General features: G+C 35.9%; 2 protein-coding genes across 2 annotated transcripts; both read right to left on the minus strand.

The window, feature by feature from the left end:
* Window positions 1-3,604: 3,604 nt before the first annotated feature.
* LOC110311829 (olfactory receptor 5K16) lies at window positions 3,605-6,666 on the minus strand. Its single transcript, XM_085832113.1, has 2 exons — window positions 6,494-6,666; window positions 3,605-4,818 (listed from the first exon to the last, which is right to left on the minus strand). Exon 2 carries the CDS (start codon window positions 4,803-4,805, stop codon window positions 3,852-3,854), a length of 954 nt encoding a protein of 317 aa, XP_085688239.1. The 5' UTR covers window positions 4,806-4,818; window positions 6,494-6,666; the 3' UTR covers window positions 3,605-3,851.
* A 7,206-nt stretch (window positions 6,667-13,872) lies between these two features.
* Window positions 13,873-17,235, minus strand: LOC110311808 (olfactory receptor 5K17). The gene is made up of 2 exons (XM_021185353.2): window positions 16,912-17,235; window positions 13,873-14,838 (listed from the first exon to the last, which is right to left on the minus strand). The coding sequence occupies exon 2, from the start codon at window positions 14,824-14,826 to the stop codon at window positions 13,873-13,875; it is 954 nt and encodes a 317-aa protein (XP_021041012.1). The 5' UTR covers window positions 14,827-14,838; window positions 16,912-17,235.
* Window positions 17,236-17,457: the final 222 nt, after the last annotated feature.

Consider the following 17,457-nt stretch of genomic DNA (forward strand, 5'->3'; position numbering starts at 1 on the left):
TCTGGGGCTCTGTGATGGGTTTTAAAAGCATTCTTCATTGATGATGCAGGTCACAGGAACTGAATGGTCCAGGTTGCCTAGCCATCCTGGTCTCTATCTTAGGTCCCTCTACTTACCCCATATAGTTGAGTTCATTAATCTCAAAGTTGAGCCATCCTTCCCAAATAGAAACATCCTCCACTTTCCTCTCTATCAGAATCCCATTTCCTACTGCATAGACCTGTGATCATATTATGCATCCAAGTTTCCATTGGATTCCTGACTTAACAATGATTCTGTGTCTGGTCCCATGGGTTGATATTAAGAAGCATTAGACCACTGAAATTTGTCAGTAAAAATCCACTATAGCACCAGTGAGCAAGTTAGCAAGTTAGAAAATTCCGTCTTCAATGCCTTCTTGCTGCAGAATAAAATTGCCTGTCTCCCATATATTATTTTATAGGCTGCAGTTTGTTTCTGAGACTTTCCTTTCCCCTTTGCTTAAGACCCACCTGAGGGTAAATGGTTGAATGAGGGAGTGGAGGTGCCCTTCTTAGTATGGTCTTTGATACCAATGTTAGAATCTTCATTTCTGTTACAATTCTGTCTGATGTTTGTATTTGTTCTAATATGACTTTCTCCAAAAATCCATTTTTCTCAGTCCCTGCAGTATCACACATGATTTCCCCCACCTCCACAGACATGCCAGACTGTGCTGAGTGTGTCTCACACGGCATTTTCATTCTCTCAGGCAGTTTTCTTTCTTACTGACTTGATATTAAAATATTTCCTTATTTATAATCCTTCTCCCTCTGTAGAATAAATCATGTAGAATAAGTCTCTTTAAATTTCTTTTAAATCTTTTTGTTTTACAAATAAATTGTATGGGAAGGAGATAGATAACTTTTCATTTCTCAAACCAAGCATACCTTATTTTAGTCAAACAAGCTAAGCGATTAACAGCAGAAATAAGTAATGTTAGTGCAAAACCCCCTTGAGGGAATAAACAGATATAAATTCTGTGATATTCTTCTCCATAATATAACTCCAATTATAGAAAAAATGTGACAGAGGACAAAATTAGAATGGTATAAAATATGAGAGCAGAATTTTCAAGTGTGGTCATGATAGTCTAAGACTGTCACATTTTATAGGAAAGTAAACAGAGTTGACAGCTAAAGACAAGTTGACATCCTAAACTGGATTATGGGGAAAATAAGACATTAATAAAATAAGTATAAAATCAAAAGCAAAGCCAGGCATGGTGGCTCACACCTTTAATCCCAGCACTTGGGAGGCAGAGGCAGGCGGATTTCTGAGTTTGAAGCCAGCCTGGTCTACAAAGTGAGTTCCAGAACAGCCAGAGCTACACAGAGAATCCTTGTATCAAAAACCAAACCAAACCAACCAATCAACCAACCAACCAAACAAACAAACAAAAAAATCAAAAGCAAATACTACAGCTGTATAAATTACTATTGTATTGTATTAATGTAAATATCTTATTAATAAGAATGCTATGATAGCATACTCACTTTAGGGAACTTTGGTGAAGTGTACACCAAACTCTACACTATTAATTTGTTTCCTTCACAGCCTAATGTCATTAATAATAATGAAGTTAAAATGAATGAAGGAAAGTCTAGGCATCCTCAACCTACACAAAGGATGAAAAGCAACTGAAGAGTGATGAGAATGTGAGAAATAGATTTATAGGGAAGAGCCCAGCAATTAGTTATCTAGTACCAGATGGTCAGCTCTGAAAATTTATGTGCAAGTAACATGGTATGGACTGAGCAATTTGTACTTAGATGTGTGTGTGTGTGTGTGTGTGTGTGTGTGTGAGCGTAGTGGTAGTAGTAGTAGTAGTAGTAGTAGTAGTAGTAGTAGTAGTAGTAACAATTAATGGAAAAGGAGCCACAAATATAAAAAGAACAAGGAATGGTTTTATGAGAGAGCTTGGAAGGAAGAAAGGGAAGGGGAGAACATAATTATATAAAGATCTCAAAAAAGAAAAAGAAATGATGAAATATAAAATGGTCAAAAGAAAAACACAGAAGATCTACATAGAAATACAACAGAAGGGGGAGTGGAAGATGAATGAGCCCTTTGGTTTCCTAGATGTACTAATGATAGGTTGACTGGCCAGATAGGCTGCACAAACCTGGAGGTGAAAAGAGAACTCTAGATAAGTGGGACAAGTGCACTACAAAATATAATGCAGAAAAATCAGGCAGCAGTGAAATCATATTCCTCAAGAGGAGTAATTTAAAGTGAGTAAGATTGTATTATAAATAATATGCAATACTATAGTTGGTTTATTTAAGATTGAGTTGTTATGACAGAAATCAGGCAAACCTGGTTCAGTAATAGAAGTCATTGTTAATATATTTACAAGGCTTTTTGACTTGATCAAAGAGGAAAGCTAATTATATGCCCAATAACACAACATACATAGTTATAATATGATAGCAATTTATACTTCTTAAAAATAAAAGCATCTATACAGATTCCCCCAGATACATTCCTGGGAAGACTATCAAGAGGAAACCAGGTAAGGGCTTGGCCTGATGGCTTAGTGGCTAAAAGTCCGTGTGGTTCTTCTACAGTATCTCACTTTGGTTCCAGAATCCTTGCCAGATGGCTCACAGTTGCTTCTGATTCTATCTCCAGAGGATTGTTGCCCTCTTCTATGGCATCTGAAAACTGAGCAATCCCAAACATGAGATATACATTCATGAGACATACATACATACATACATGAGACATATATACATGAGACATACATACATACATACATACATACATACATGAGACATAAGTACGAGACATACATACATGAGGCATACATTATATGTATAATTAAAATAAAACACTTGAAAAAACAAAGCTTAAGCCATAATAGTTTGATATGTGACTATATAAGGAAAAAGGAATGAATGAAAAATATTACTACACAGTGACATGGAAAATTTTCAGTGTTATTTTGCCAATTTTAAAAGTTGATATATAAGTTCCTTACACACAAGATCATTTGAGTAAAACGTAGGACTGGAATGTGTATGCTTTTGTGTATCATTTATTGATTTTTCATTTCAACCAATAAATAAGGAAATAAAGTACAGAAACTGACATGGCTTCCTTTGAAAATTACCTAATTTTATTCTGAGGGCAGTAATTGTATATAGTATTGCGTAATTGTATATAGTATTGTATATAGATTCTCCATACACAAAACCATGAAATGTGTCAGAATATACTGGAAGTGTATCAGAAAGACTGTGGACCAAATTAAAAATTTCTAGCTTGAGTGTCTACTACTGTAATATGAGCTGAAAAAATGAATTTAAAACCTGTACATTTATATAATGATTTGTAAAAATTAATACTTGTTATATTAAAAATATACTCTGAAGACAAGGAATTAGACTTATATTTCAAGTTTCCCCTTTTACCATATTTGCTTTCTAAAAAGGAGGAAGGAAGAATTTCTGAAACAAAGGAAGTCAGTTAGTGCTTGGCAATTACAGGTTTTGTACATTCTGGAAAAATACACATTTCTCCCAGTAGGTAAATAATATTAACCAAAGAAGAATCATACCCATTAAGCTGTTTCTTTGTGGGATTATAACAGTTTATTGAATTTGAAATTACAGTATTAAAGGGATCTCATGAGAACAATAAAAGTAGATATAGTACTTAAATTTTATCTATCTATATAGTGCTGATTGATAGTTGAGAAATTATTTTGAAATTGGATGTGTATGCATATTTAACAAACATATCAAATTATTTAAAGACTAATACTTTATATAAATTACATTTTCATTTCTTATGTTTAATATTAATAAAATCGTTTTAATGAGCTGAAATTAGTGTGCTATAGAAGCTGAAGCATTTTTAAAGATACTATGAGTTTTCATAACTTTCTTAACAGCATTTACTACCTCCTTATTTCTCAGGCTGTAAATAAAAGGGTTTAACAAAGGAATTATTACTGTATAAAATACAGCCACTGGTATGTCTTTATTACCTTCGTCAAATGGTCTAATATACATGAGAAGACAAATGTAGAATATTGACACAGAAAAAAAGTGGGATGCACAGGTAGAAAATGCTTTTCCTCTGCCATCCTTGGATTTCATCTTGAAAATAGTGAGAAGAATGCAGCAGTAAGAGACCAAGACAGTGGTAATGGTAAAGACTTGAATTGGCATTGAAAAAATATATATCATTAATTCATTGATAAATGGGTCTGTACAGGAGAGTCTATATAAGGGAAGAATATCACAGAAGAAATGATCAATTCTGTTAGATTTACAGAAAGTTAACCTTAAGAGACACCCTACATGAATCAAGGAATGCAGGTTACTGGCTATGAATGTGCCTATACTCATCTGAATGGAGAGCTTTATGGACATCATGATGTGGTACTGCAGTGGGTTGCATATGGCCACATATCGGTCGAAGGCCATTGCTGCAAGAAGAAAGCAGTCTGCAGTTTCAGCAAGACAGAGAAAATAGAACTGTGCCATGCACTCATAGAGAGAAATCCTTTTGTCCACAGAAAAGAAGTTCTCTAGCATCTTGGGGGTGATGGCACAGGAGCAGCAGGAGTCCATCAGAGCCAGGTTGCCCAGAAAGATGTACATGGGTGTGTGGAGACTAGGTGCCATGTAGATCAAGGCCACCAGCCCAAGATTTCCCACCATGGTGACCAGATAGATGGCAGAGAACAATAAGAACAGAAGTGTCTTCAAGTCTGGGTGATCCGAGAATCCCACCAGAATGAATTGTGTGGTCAAAGAGTTATTTGTCTTCTCCATTCTGATTTCTCTGCTGAGACAAAAATTTGTTAGGTAATTTGATATTTCAGGGAGTACATGTCATATTTTCCCTCTCTAGTTACAATGCACAGGTGAGGTTCTGTTTTAATCACTTTAGCTGTCTCTTGAAGTATGTCATAGTACATTATGTAATATGAGAAGAAACCGCACTCAGGTTCTGCACTGCATATTGTCTTGAGATGTTTGTTGAGCTAACTCTTAGATGCTTCACATAGATTTTTATAGTTCTATATATATTTATGGTCAACATATATGATTTCCTATTTTTCCATATTGAATCTCTACTATGATAGTAACTTACTTTCCAAAATTATTATTACCTATGGTCAATAAAACATTTAATAATAAATTGCCCTGTAAATATTCTAATGGCTGATTTATAATAACCTCATAAAATTAGAATGACTTTGAAAAATTTTGTCTTACATTTTCCAGCTAATATTACTGTGGGATATTTTAAGTTAATGTTAATTTAATTTCTAAAATTGGATTAAATTGTAGCTGGCATAGTGGCACACACCTTTAATACCAGGGCCTGAGAAGCAGGTGGATCTCACAGATTGAGGCCATCCTGGTCTACAGAGAAAGTTTCAGGACAGCCAGGGCTACTCCTATCCCCATATATAATTATATTATATGAACATTTTCTCTTAAATTCAGTTCCTTATTGATTTTAACATATTTTGGATCCTACTCAACCTTGTCTGACATATTTTCATAGAATTTTTTATACTCTTAATCATCCCTGTGTCCTAATATTTTCTGTCTGGTTGTCAGTGTTCTTGATGTGTTCTTTATTATGTGTCTTAGTCACAAAGTATCTGCACACAGAGTACACACTAAAATGTATATGTTAAATATCTGCTGTGTACTTTACAATATTTTCATAGTGAAGCAATGTTTTCCTATATCGAGTTCACTAAAGGTTTTTACAATTATATGATTGCTTAAACTTTAAATTCTTTTCTTCCTAACTTATATGTTAGAATTCAATAGCTACCCTAACTTATGAGATTTTAGTTTGGCCAATAAAGCACTGAAATCTTTAAATCCAGAAACACATTTATTTTTACGCTTATAGTAATTTTTTTTCTTCCAGGAATTGCTAAAACTCTCTGACGTTAATAGAGTTTAAATGTATAGTTTTTTTTTACCCCCCCCCCTAAATGTATAGTTTTTAAAGAACTGTCTACAATAGTTTTTAAACAGCCTTACTTTAAAACCACACTGCAGTTACTTTTTCCTGGGTTTTTATTGTGTGGACTGAACTTAGCACTCTTTTGTTATTCACTCCCACAGCATAGAAAGGTTTCTTGCATTATGTCCTTGTGTCTTATAATTAAACCAATAAAATTAGTTGCTGTTTATAATAATTTAAATATCTACAATGTCTTTCAAATTATGTTATTTTGAAAAACACTTTTCAGCACTACAAAATATTGCTTTTATCAACATATGCTGGCAAATCAAATACACATTCTCATATTTAACTCAAGCCAATGAATGTTATTTTATTTTTAAAAAATGCTGTATTAGGACATACTAGGTGAAACTCAGTTTACTGTGTGAAAACTCCTCTCTAGTGCCAAACATAATTATTAAACCAAATCTGAAAAATAATTTGACTATCTGCCCTTAAATCATTTTAAGAGTTGTTGCTAGCTTACCTGTGTGTTTGTTCACAAACCTTTGGTGCTTTTGCTCTCAGAAAGAACACTTACTGCTTCATTTTATCTTTCAGTATATCTCCAATTTTGAGACAAACCAAAAATAAGCAGATACAATGGAAAAATAAGAGCTTAAGTATTTTAGATTTGCTTCTTCATATGTAGGAATGAACTCAAAGTCTTTCCACATACTGTGAGTTCACTAACCTTATATGAACGAATAGAATCACATGATCTTTACAGCAGCCTTAAACCATTGGGGAATAATTTATGAACATCTAGGACACATGGCTCAGTGGCCAGTCATAATTATTATATTATCTTCAGGGTAAAAGTTAAAAAAGTAAAATAAAACCAAACATCGATTCTAAAGGGAGTTCCTTGGCATTGGCAGTAGGTATTTCTGCAGAGACTTTAATCTGAGATGCCAGTTCCCAAAACATGATTAAAATAAACAAACACCTTTATTAGAAGTAAGAGAAATGAGACTTTGAGGTTAAATCAATGCCTATCAAGAATGTTGGCTTTGACATCATCTTAATTGCTACTGTATTTGATTAACTGCCTCATGCAGCTTGCTCACATGGAAAGGATAATGGGTAGAGAAACAATATGGATTATTTGGTAACAAACAACTTTGAAAACAAGTTTGGATTTCTGGATAAGACAACAAAACCTGGCACAAACATCTGAAATCACATTGTTTTTTCACTACATACAGTGTGCCTGATCACATCCTCTAGATTCATTTTTGGAAATAACTCTGACATTATATCCTTTGGGGTCATTTATGTGTTGAGAAATAAACAGAATTTTAAGTTGCCATGTTCAAGGCTGTGTTTCTGTGTCCATCTCCAAGAGATTGGAAATAAATGGCATCCATGAAAGTATTACTATGGTTAATGTAAGCAATGCCATGATTACAATTTTATTGTACTTCCCTCTTTCATCCTTTCCCTACCATAGATAGATATGATTTTTGTGTACAAGAAATGGTTTTATACCCTATTTATTCTTCATGACACTACTTTTAGTTTTCACACTCATTATCTTGGTTTTACACATTATTTTATTCATTTACATTCCAAATGTTGCTCCCTCCTGGTATCCCCTCCCAGAATTCTTAACCCATCCTCCCTCCCCTTTGCCTCTGAGAGGGTGCTTCCCCCACTGGCCATCCACCTTTCTTGGGGCATTATGTCTCTACAGGATTAGGCGCATCCTCTCCCACTGAGGCCAGACAAGGCAGTCCTTTGCTGCATATGAGCCAAGGGCCACAGACCAACACATGCATGCTCTTTGGTTGGTGACTTAGTCTCTGCGAGCTCCCAGGGCCTGGGTTAGTTGATGCTATTGGTCATCCTGTGGTATTGGCATCCCTCTGAGGTCCTTCAATCCTTTCCCTTTCTCTTCCCTATGGGTCTTTGATCTCAGTCCGATGGTTGCCTGCAAGTATCTGCATCTGTTGCAGTCAGCTGTTGATAGAGCCTCTCAGAGAACAGCCAAGCTAAACTCCTGTCTGTAAGCATAGCATAGCATAGCATAGCATAGCATAGCATAGCATAGCATAGCATAGCATAGCATAGCATAGCATAGCATAGCATAGCATAGCATAACATAGCATAGCATCAGTAATAGTGGCAGGGTTTGGTGACTGCTCAAATCCGTCTTAGAAAGGGGACCAAAATAATAACAGGAGGCAGAGGGAGAGAGGGACCTGGGTGGGAGGGAGAAGGAGGAGGAGGAGGAGGAGGAGGAGGAGGAGGAGGAGGAGGAGGAGGAGGAGGAAGTGGCCAGGATATTGGGGGTGGGATAGGAGAAAAGCCCAGAGGGCCTGGAAAATGAAAGGAATTTTATAGCTGTGGGGTTTTGAGGCAGTGAGGGTACTCTAGAAATTCTCAGAAACCTGGGATATAAGAGGCTCCCAGGACTCAATAGGGATGACCTTAGCCCAAATTCCCAACAGTGGAGAGATGGAACCTGAAGAGACCACCTCCTGTAAGTAGATGACATTACCCCTAGTTGAGGCATGGGCCACCCACATACCTCAAAATTTTTGACCCAGAATTTTTTCTGTCTAAAGAAAATGCAGGGATAACAAATGGAACAGTGATTGAAGAAAAGGCCATCCAGAGACTGTCCCAGTGTGGGATCCATCCCATGGGCAGGCACCAAACCATTACTTTGTCTTTCATCATTCGTTCCTAAGTATATATCATCAGGGATATATTCACCAATTGTCTTTCTTCTATTAGATTTCTAATGAGAACATTTAATCTTAAATGCCATCTAGTACTTTTAATTTTAATATGTAGTCTTAATTTTGCTTTGCATATATTACTAATTTTCTAGTCTCAAAGTGATTGAAGTCTTTATAATATAAAGGTCTTTAATCAGATTTTATTTGTATATTCATTCAGTTATTCTCACTGGAAAAGACCTATTTCATGTTATATTAATTTCCATTTTTACTTTACATATGGCAACCCTTTCATAATTTTATACAGTCTAGGAACTTCATGAATGTTATTTAAGTTTTAAATAAAATTTATTCATTTTGTATCCCAGTATCAGCACCCAATCCTAGTATCACCTCACATGGATCCTCTCCATATTCCTCCCTCCTCTTCTCCTTTGAGAAGGGGACCCACTCTGGCTATCACCCCATTAATATACCCCTACCCTTCCACATCACCTGTTTGTAGGACTATGCATATCCTCTCCCACTGAGGCTAGACAAGGAGGGCCATTTAGGGGAAAGGCCTGTTACTGTTGTTGGGGTCACCAGCATGAATGTTATTTAAATTTATTGAAAAATAGAAATATCAGTTATGTTGAGTGAAGTCAGACAGGCACAGAAACATGAGTTCTGCATGATCTCAGGTTTGGAATCTAATGAAGGTGATGGCATTAGAGAATGGTTGTTGCCCACTCCTGGAGAGTACAGTGAGAGAGTGGGCGGTGAATGAGGAGTGAGCTACAGAACAGCAAGGAGCTCAATTCAGGAAGGTGAATACAGGTCACAGTCATATTTTCTAGTGGTCCAAAGCCAAACCAAAGGATTTTGAAGGTTTTCACAACACAGAAGTGATAAAAACTTTAGCAAGTGAGTCTGTCTAACCTGACAAACTTTGGATAATGCACATGTGTATCGAACTATAAAACAGCATCTAATATGTACTGTTGGTGAATGAGTATAATGTGTGTGAGTGCATACACATGTGAAGTTACAGGGCACCCACCTTATCCCTCTCATAGAAGGTCTCTTCCTAAATCTGTCCAGCAAACCCTAGTGACCACAATAGTGATCCTAGTGATACCTCCTCACCTCCAAAGTGGTAGTACTAAAGGCAATGCCACACCCAGCTTTTTACTTGGTTGCTAAGCTGCAAACTCAGGCCCTGGATGTAGCCTTCAGAAGGCAATTTCCACTCAACTTTTATTTCATCAAGTTTTTTTTTTTCTTTTCTTTTCTTTATTTGTTTTAACCTTAATGATTTCCAACTTTCATATGGTCAATTCTACCTCTAAGTCTTGATGTTGCCCTGCCTTTTCATATTTCCTGTGACTGGCACATCTTCTGAAGTGGATCGCTACCAATTTTTGCATGATGTTTTTATTTAATTATCCAGATTTGTTTTATTTTATTGAAGTACACATGCAAATAATACCAGATGTGCCACTATAACCATTTCAAATATAGAATTCAGCGGTAGTAAGTACATTCACAGTTAATGTCTCCGTGGAGCCACCACAAACGTCATTTCCAGAAGCTTTTAAAATCTTTCCCAACAGAAATTGTATGTCCATTAGATACTAATTCTTCTTTCTGTCCTGCTCCAAAGTAACTACCATTCTACATTCTATTGATGAATATGACTACTCAAGGGCCCAACGTCAATGAAACTATATAGTACTTTATTTTAAAAGCCAATGTGACTCACTTGCTATACACCAGGACTCATTCATGTTAGAGTCAAACTATGTGTACTTGGAAAGTCTGGAAGTCTTTACAGACAAGGTGGGCCTCAAGCTCCCGGAGATCTGCTGCCTGTGCCTTTGCATTCTGGGATTAAAAGTGTGTACCACCATATTCACATTTCCTCTTTTTAAAATGCAGAATAATATTCCATTTTATGGACAGACTATATCCTGTTATACATTCATTTAATAATGGACATTTAGGCCTAAATTGACAACTTTGAATAATATTATGAATAGGGATACACAAACATCTTGTCCTAATTAAGATTATTATTGTTGGAGGAAACCCTGACCAAAAGAATATTGGGTGGGAAAGGGCCTATTTGGTTTCCACTTCCACACAGTAGTTCATCACTGAAGGAAGTCAAGGCAGAAACCTGGAAGTAGGAGCTGATACAGAGTCCATGGAAGGGTCCTGCTTACTGAATTGCTTCTTTTGATTTTCACAGCCTGTTTTCTTATAGAATCCAGGACTTCCAGTCAAGGCATGGTACCACCCACTATGGACTGGGCTCTTGTCCATTAATCATGAATTAAGAAGTTGGCCTATAAATTTGCCTAAAGCCCAGTCCTTGTGAGGTATCTTCTTTTTCTTTTTCTTAAAGTTTTAATTTAGTCTTTGTGCATTTCCCACTAAGCACTCCAATCCCCATCCCCTCACATCCGTTCTTACCCCTTGCAACCTCCCCTGCAAAAGAAAAATAAATCTGTCTGTTAAGCTGTGGTGTGCCACATAGTATATCCTTTTGCCCAAACAGCATTACCTGAGAATGTTTACTGCAAAGAGTCATTGGTTTGGTATGAGGTCTCTGGCTTCTTCTACACTTACCAATACTGGATCCTCATGAGGACTCCTCTCAGATATCCTGTTGCTTCCATGTGTCATGGAGATCCTCCATCTTTGGATCTGTAAGACTGGCCCCTTAATGCACTCCAACAGTCCATACAACAGGTGGATGTTGGAGTGGATCAACTCAAGCCTGAGTGAAAACTGAGTTCGTCAACCCAACAGCTCTCCTGCATCCACACCAGTACAGCCAGCTCTTCTACTTTGCACAGACATGGGGTCGGGCTGGCCAGGGAAAGCACTGTCCCCACACTACCCCTAGGCAGCACAGTAAAGCTGTGGTGGGGGAGACAAGGGAGAGCTGACCCCACCCCATACAACAAAGACAGGTGTGCAAATATGCACAAGACACACTTAAAAATAGGAACTGTACACTCAGAAAGGGCGAAAAGGGAAGCAACATAGATAAGAGGATAAACACTAAAGTTAAAAATGAATAATATGACACAAGAATAAAAAGGGGACATAAAGAAAAGTAATGACAGGAAAGATGATGGGACGAAAATATCAAAGTAACAGTAAGGGAAAACTAAAAACAAATATACAATAAAATTTAAAAAATTAAAAACAGTGAGCAATACTCATTTCTTTATAAGGATGTAGAGTATGAGATACTTGGATTTTTCATGTCAAGATTCTAATTTTGAAGTTCACTAGGAAGAGGAATGGAGGTGGCACAAGTCCCTGCTTCTTCAATCTAGAGACGTTAACCAAAGATGAATGTATTGAGGCCGAGCACAGTTTACCTTACCTAACTTGCCCTTGACCCAAGAAAACCACTACAATGAGGATGAACTTGTATTTTCAAATATGAGCCTGGTAATGCAGTGAGAATGTAAGCAACCTAAAATCCATTCCTGCCAGGGAAGACAGGAAGAACCTGTTTGATAATCCCTCACATCAGTGACATTTGGCCAGCACACACATGTAGGGATGCTTGAAGAGAGTATGCTTTGTTATCCAACATGTCTGGGGCTATGTGTGCTGGGTGTTAAAATCAAAGCAAACCTCATGATGATGCAGGTCACAGGGACTGAATGGTCCTGGTTGTCTAGTCATGCTGGTCTTTATCTCAGGCCCCCCTACTCACCACATATAGTTGTGTTTATTCATCTCAGAAGTTGAACCATATTTCTCAAATAGAAACATCCTCCACTTTCCTCTGTGACAGAGTCCCATGTTCCACCACATAGACTTGTGTTGCTGATTATGCATCCAAGTTGCTGTTGGATTCCTGACTTAACACTGATACTGTGTGGGGTCCCATGTCTTGATACTAAGGTGATACTAAAGAGCATCACCATAGCACTAGTGAGAAAACTAGCTAGTCAGAGAATTCTCTCTTCAGTGCCTTCTTGCTGGAGAAAAAAATTGCAGGTTTCCATGTGGTTCTTCAGAGCATCTCACTTTGTTCACAGAATCCCTGCCAGAGGTCTCACAGCTGTCTTTGATTCCATCTACAGAGGATTGTGGCCCTATTCTTGGACATCTGCACAAGTAAGCATCCCAAACATAACACATACATACATGAGACATACATATCTATGTATGCATAGTTTAAAAATAAAACATTTGAAAAAGTTTAAAAAATAGTAGTTTAATATATGACTATATAAGACCAAAGGGATGAATGAAAAATATTATTACACAGTGACATAGAATATTTCATGTGCTATTTTGCAAAATTAAAAAGTCAATATATAATGTTGGTATACACAAGACCATTTAAATAAAATAATGTACTGTAATGTGTAAGCATTTGTGTATTGTTTATTGGTTTTTCATTTTAAACCAATAAATAAGAAATATAGTGCAAAAACATAAATGACTTCCTTAAAATTTTTTCTAATTTTATTTTGAGGGTAGTAATTGTATATAGTCTAGAGTCTCCATACACAAGAACATGAAATGTATCAGAATCTTCTGGAAGTTTATCAGAAAGACTGTGGACCAAATTAAAAATTCTAGCTTGAATGTCTACTATTCTAACATAAGCTGAAATAAATTGAATAAACCTATACATTTATTTGATGATTTGCAAAATACTATTACTTTTTTATTTAAAACATACTCTGAAGACAGGAAATTAGACTTATATATATCAAATTTTATCTTTTACATATTTGTTTTATAGAAGGGAGAAAGGAAGAGAAGAAAGATGTTCTGAAAAGAAAAAAAAAAACAGTTGATGCCTGGCAATTTTAGGTTTTGTACGTTCTGGAGAACCAACACAAAATTTCTCCCAGTAGCTAAATAATACTAATCAAAGAAGAATCATACCCATTAATCCATTTCATTGTGGTATTATCATCGTTTATTGAATTTTAAATTACATTATTAGAAGAATCTCATAAGAACAATGAAAGTAGATACCGCAGTTAAATTTTATCTATCTATATACTGATGATTGACAGTTGACAAATTATTTTGGAATTGTATATGCATGCATATTTAACAAAACATCTAATTATTTAAAGACTAATACATTACCTCAATTATGTTTTCATTTTTCTATATTGTATATTAAAATCATTTTAATGAGCTGGAATTAGTGTGCTATAGAAGCTGAAGCATTTTTAAAGATACTATGAGTTTTCATAACTTTCTTAACAGCATTTACTACCTCCTTATTTCTCAGGCTGTAAATAAAAGGGTTTAACAAAGGAATTATTATTGTATAAAATACACCTACAGGTATGTCTTTATTACTATTTTTGGATGGTCCAATATACATGAGAAGACAAATGTAGAATATTGACACAGAAAAAAAGTGGGATGCACAGGTAGAAAGTGCTTTTCCTCTGCCATCCTTGGATTTCATCTTGAAAATAGTGAGAAGAATGCAGCAGTAAGAGACCAAGACAGTGGTAATGGTGAAGACTTGAATTGGCATTGAAAAAATATATAACATTAGTTCATTGATAAATGGGTCTGTACAGGAGAGTTTATACAAGGGAAGAATATCACAGAAGAAGTGTTCAATTCTTTTAGATTTACAGAAATTTAATCTTAACAGACAGCCTGTATGGATCAAGGAATGCAGGTTACTGGCTAGGAATGTGCCTATACTCATCTGAATGGAGAGCTTCTTGGACATCATGCTGTGGTACTGCAGAGGGTTGCATATGGCCACATAGCGGTCATAGGCCATCGCTGCCAGAAGAAAGCAGTCTGCAGTTTCAGCAAGACAGAGAAAATAGAACTGTACCATGCATTCACAGAGAGAAATCTTTCTGTCCACAGAAAAGAAGTTCTCTAGCATCTTGGGAGTGATGGCACAGGAGCAGCAGGAGTCCATCAGAGCCAGGTTGCCCAGAAAGATGTACATGGGTGTGTGGAGACAAGGCTCCATGTAGATCACAGCCACCAGCCCAAGATTCCCCACCATGGTGACCAGATAGATGGCAGAGAACAGCAGGAACAGAAGTGTCTTCAGATCTGTGTGATCTGTGAATCCTATGAGGATGAACTCTGTTGTCAAAGAGTGATTTGCCTTCATCATGCCTGATCTGTGCTGAGGCAAAATTATAAAGGAATTTAATTACAGTCACAAGGAGAATATATCTCACTACCCAGCTCTAGTTACAGGATCAGTGTACAGAAGAACAACTTCATATTGCCCTGTCTCCAGAAGAGCAGCAGCCCCAGGATAGGTCATGCGTCATGAAAAGTTACTCATAGGTTGTGCATAAGGGACTGCCCTGAAATGTCTGAGAAACTTTTGGAGTGGAAGGCCTTAGCTGCACGAGGTCACCTGTACTTGAGAACAAAGCCATGGTCTGTAATTTTACATTTTTCAACTTGAGAGATTCTCATAACAACATTCTCCAGACAACATCATTTTAAGGATTGTATTATGGGATCAAAGTAATGTTGAAAATGAGCTATTTCTTTTATCTAGTGGAATTTTTTTTTTTAAATCTACACAGAATTAGGATGAATTTGTAAAAAAACAAGTTTCTTCAGCTTATATTTTTTCCAGATAAAGTGAAAGTAGGATATTTTCAGAAAAATTTATTCTTTAAAGCACGGTAAGAATATGTAGCCTCATTATATCTTCTTAGTTAAAAAGCACTTTTATACTCATTTTAACATAGTCAAGTTCCTACTCATGTGTCCTCTGACCAGCTTCCAATGAAGTGACTGCTCAGTCATTATCTAGGGATCAAGTTGGTCTAGTTTTAAACTTCTTGTAGGTATAATTAGCGTGAAACTCCATGACAAAGTGTCTATTCACAGCATGATTATTGCTCATTTTAAATATGCAATTTTTTTTATATCTCAAAGTTGTTCAGAAGAAATCAATACCTTCATTTTTTTGTTGTTGTTTTTGGAGGATTTCTACTTAGTTATTTAAACTATAAAATGAGGTATTTCTAATCCGCTATGTTTTAGAATTTAATGATCACTCCAATTACTGTATACTGTTATAGTGCGGACAACTTAACACTGTAATGTTTCAATTGCAGAAACGTGTGAGCATTAAAGAATAATGTAATTATCTTAAGATACTAGAAGTACATTTTCGAGATGAGCATACAGTAGTCATTCTGCATACATTTTCATTTTTTTTAAATATTTTTATTAGGTATTTTCCTCATTTACATTTCCAATGCTATCCCAAAAGTCCACTATACCCTCCCCCGACACTCTCCTACCCACCCACTCCCACTTTTTGGCCCTGGCATTCCCCTGTACTGGGGCATATAAAGTTTGCAAGTCCAATGGGCCTCTCTTTCCAGTGATGGCCCACTAGGCCATCTTTTGATACATATGCAGCTACAGTTAAGAGCTTCGGGGTACTGGTTAGTTCATAATATTGTTCCACCTATAGGGTTGCAGATTCCTTTAGCTCCTTGGGTACTTTCTCTAGCTCCTCCATTGGGGCCCCTGAGATCCATCCACTAGCTGACTGTGAGCATCCACTTCTGTGTCATTTTCATTTTTTAATTACTTCATTTTAATTAACTCATAGATAAAACCATTACACAGGTGGTTTAAGAACATTCAAACCATTAATAAACCCAGGCTCTGTGCATGCCATTGGCTTTCTATATACTAGAATAACCATACTGATGCAATGGTGCTTAGGTTAGAATTTTACCCTTTCCAAAATGCATTTTTGTTAAAATCATACTTTAATTAGTAATTAACTCACATTTTTATAAACTAAACTTAACATTAATTTTGCTACTTATTCACAGATGATAAAGTTTTCTGTAATTTTATTCTAACATTTACTATATATTAAAATTTACAATAATTTTATACTCAAATGAAAAATAGCAATTTTATTTTAGATCTATAACATTTTATGATATCCCTTTGATTTAAACTATTTTGAAAAGATATTTGAAGAACTGTAAAATTACTATATTTTGTTATTTTACCACAACATAATGAGAAATCAAGTGGAAATATTTAGGTTTTATTATCAAAAGGTACCTATTATTTAGAAGATTTGCTAGAACAAAACAAATAAAAACTCATGTTTTTCTTCTCTAGTATGAAATACAACTATTCTCCTAAATCAGACATCTATTCTACTATACATACCCAAATTATGACAGGGCCATTAATGTCTTACCTGTATATTTGCTGACAAACTGTAGTAATACAGTCTGATTACATCCTACAGATCCATTTTCTGAAATAACTCTGTCATTATGCTCCTTGTCACTCCATTCATCAGAAGAGAATTGGAGTGAATCTTTAGGACCAATAAAAAGTTTTTAGAAACTGATAAACTTTTGAACTCAGATTGACTGAATGACCCACTTACTATCTCCTTATATCTTGTCAGGATATGTTCAGTTGAGAGACACATGAAAATTAAGTAGATAAACTGTAGAAGCAATAAAAAACACTGAAGAGTTTTTCAGATCAGGATTGCTTCGTGTTTCTAAGTAAATTAAAATCCACCCTCATATTTTGAGTTCACAGACACACATTTTATATGGCTGGCTTTCTACATGATCTTTCTCAGTTTAAAGCAATTAAGAATAAATAGCAGGTCTTTAAAACACTGGGGAATAGATTTTGAAACTCTAGGACAACCTTTCTACACATGGGTCAGTGATGTTAGTTACAATAGCTTCAGGGCAGAATAAAGTTCTATTGATTCTAAAGGGAG

The sequence above is a fragment of the Mus caroli genome, unplaced genomic scaffold (assembly GCF_978045245.1).
Source record: "Mus caroli unplaced genomic scaffold, Mus_caroli_1 scaffold_17, whole genome shotgun sequence".
Lineage (NCBI taxonomy): Eukaryota > Metazoa > Chordata > Mammalia > Rodentia > Muridae > Mus > Mus caroli.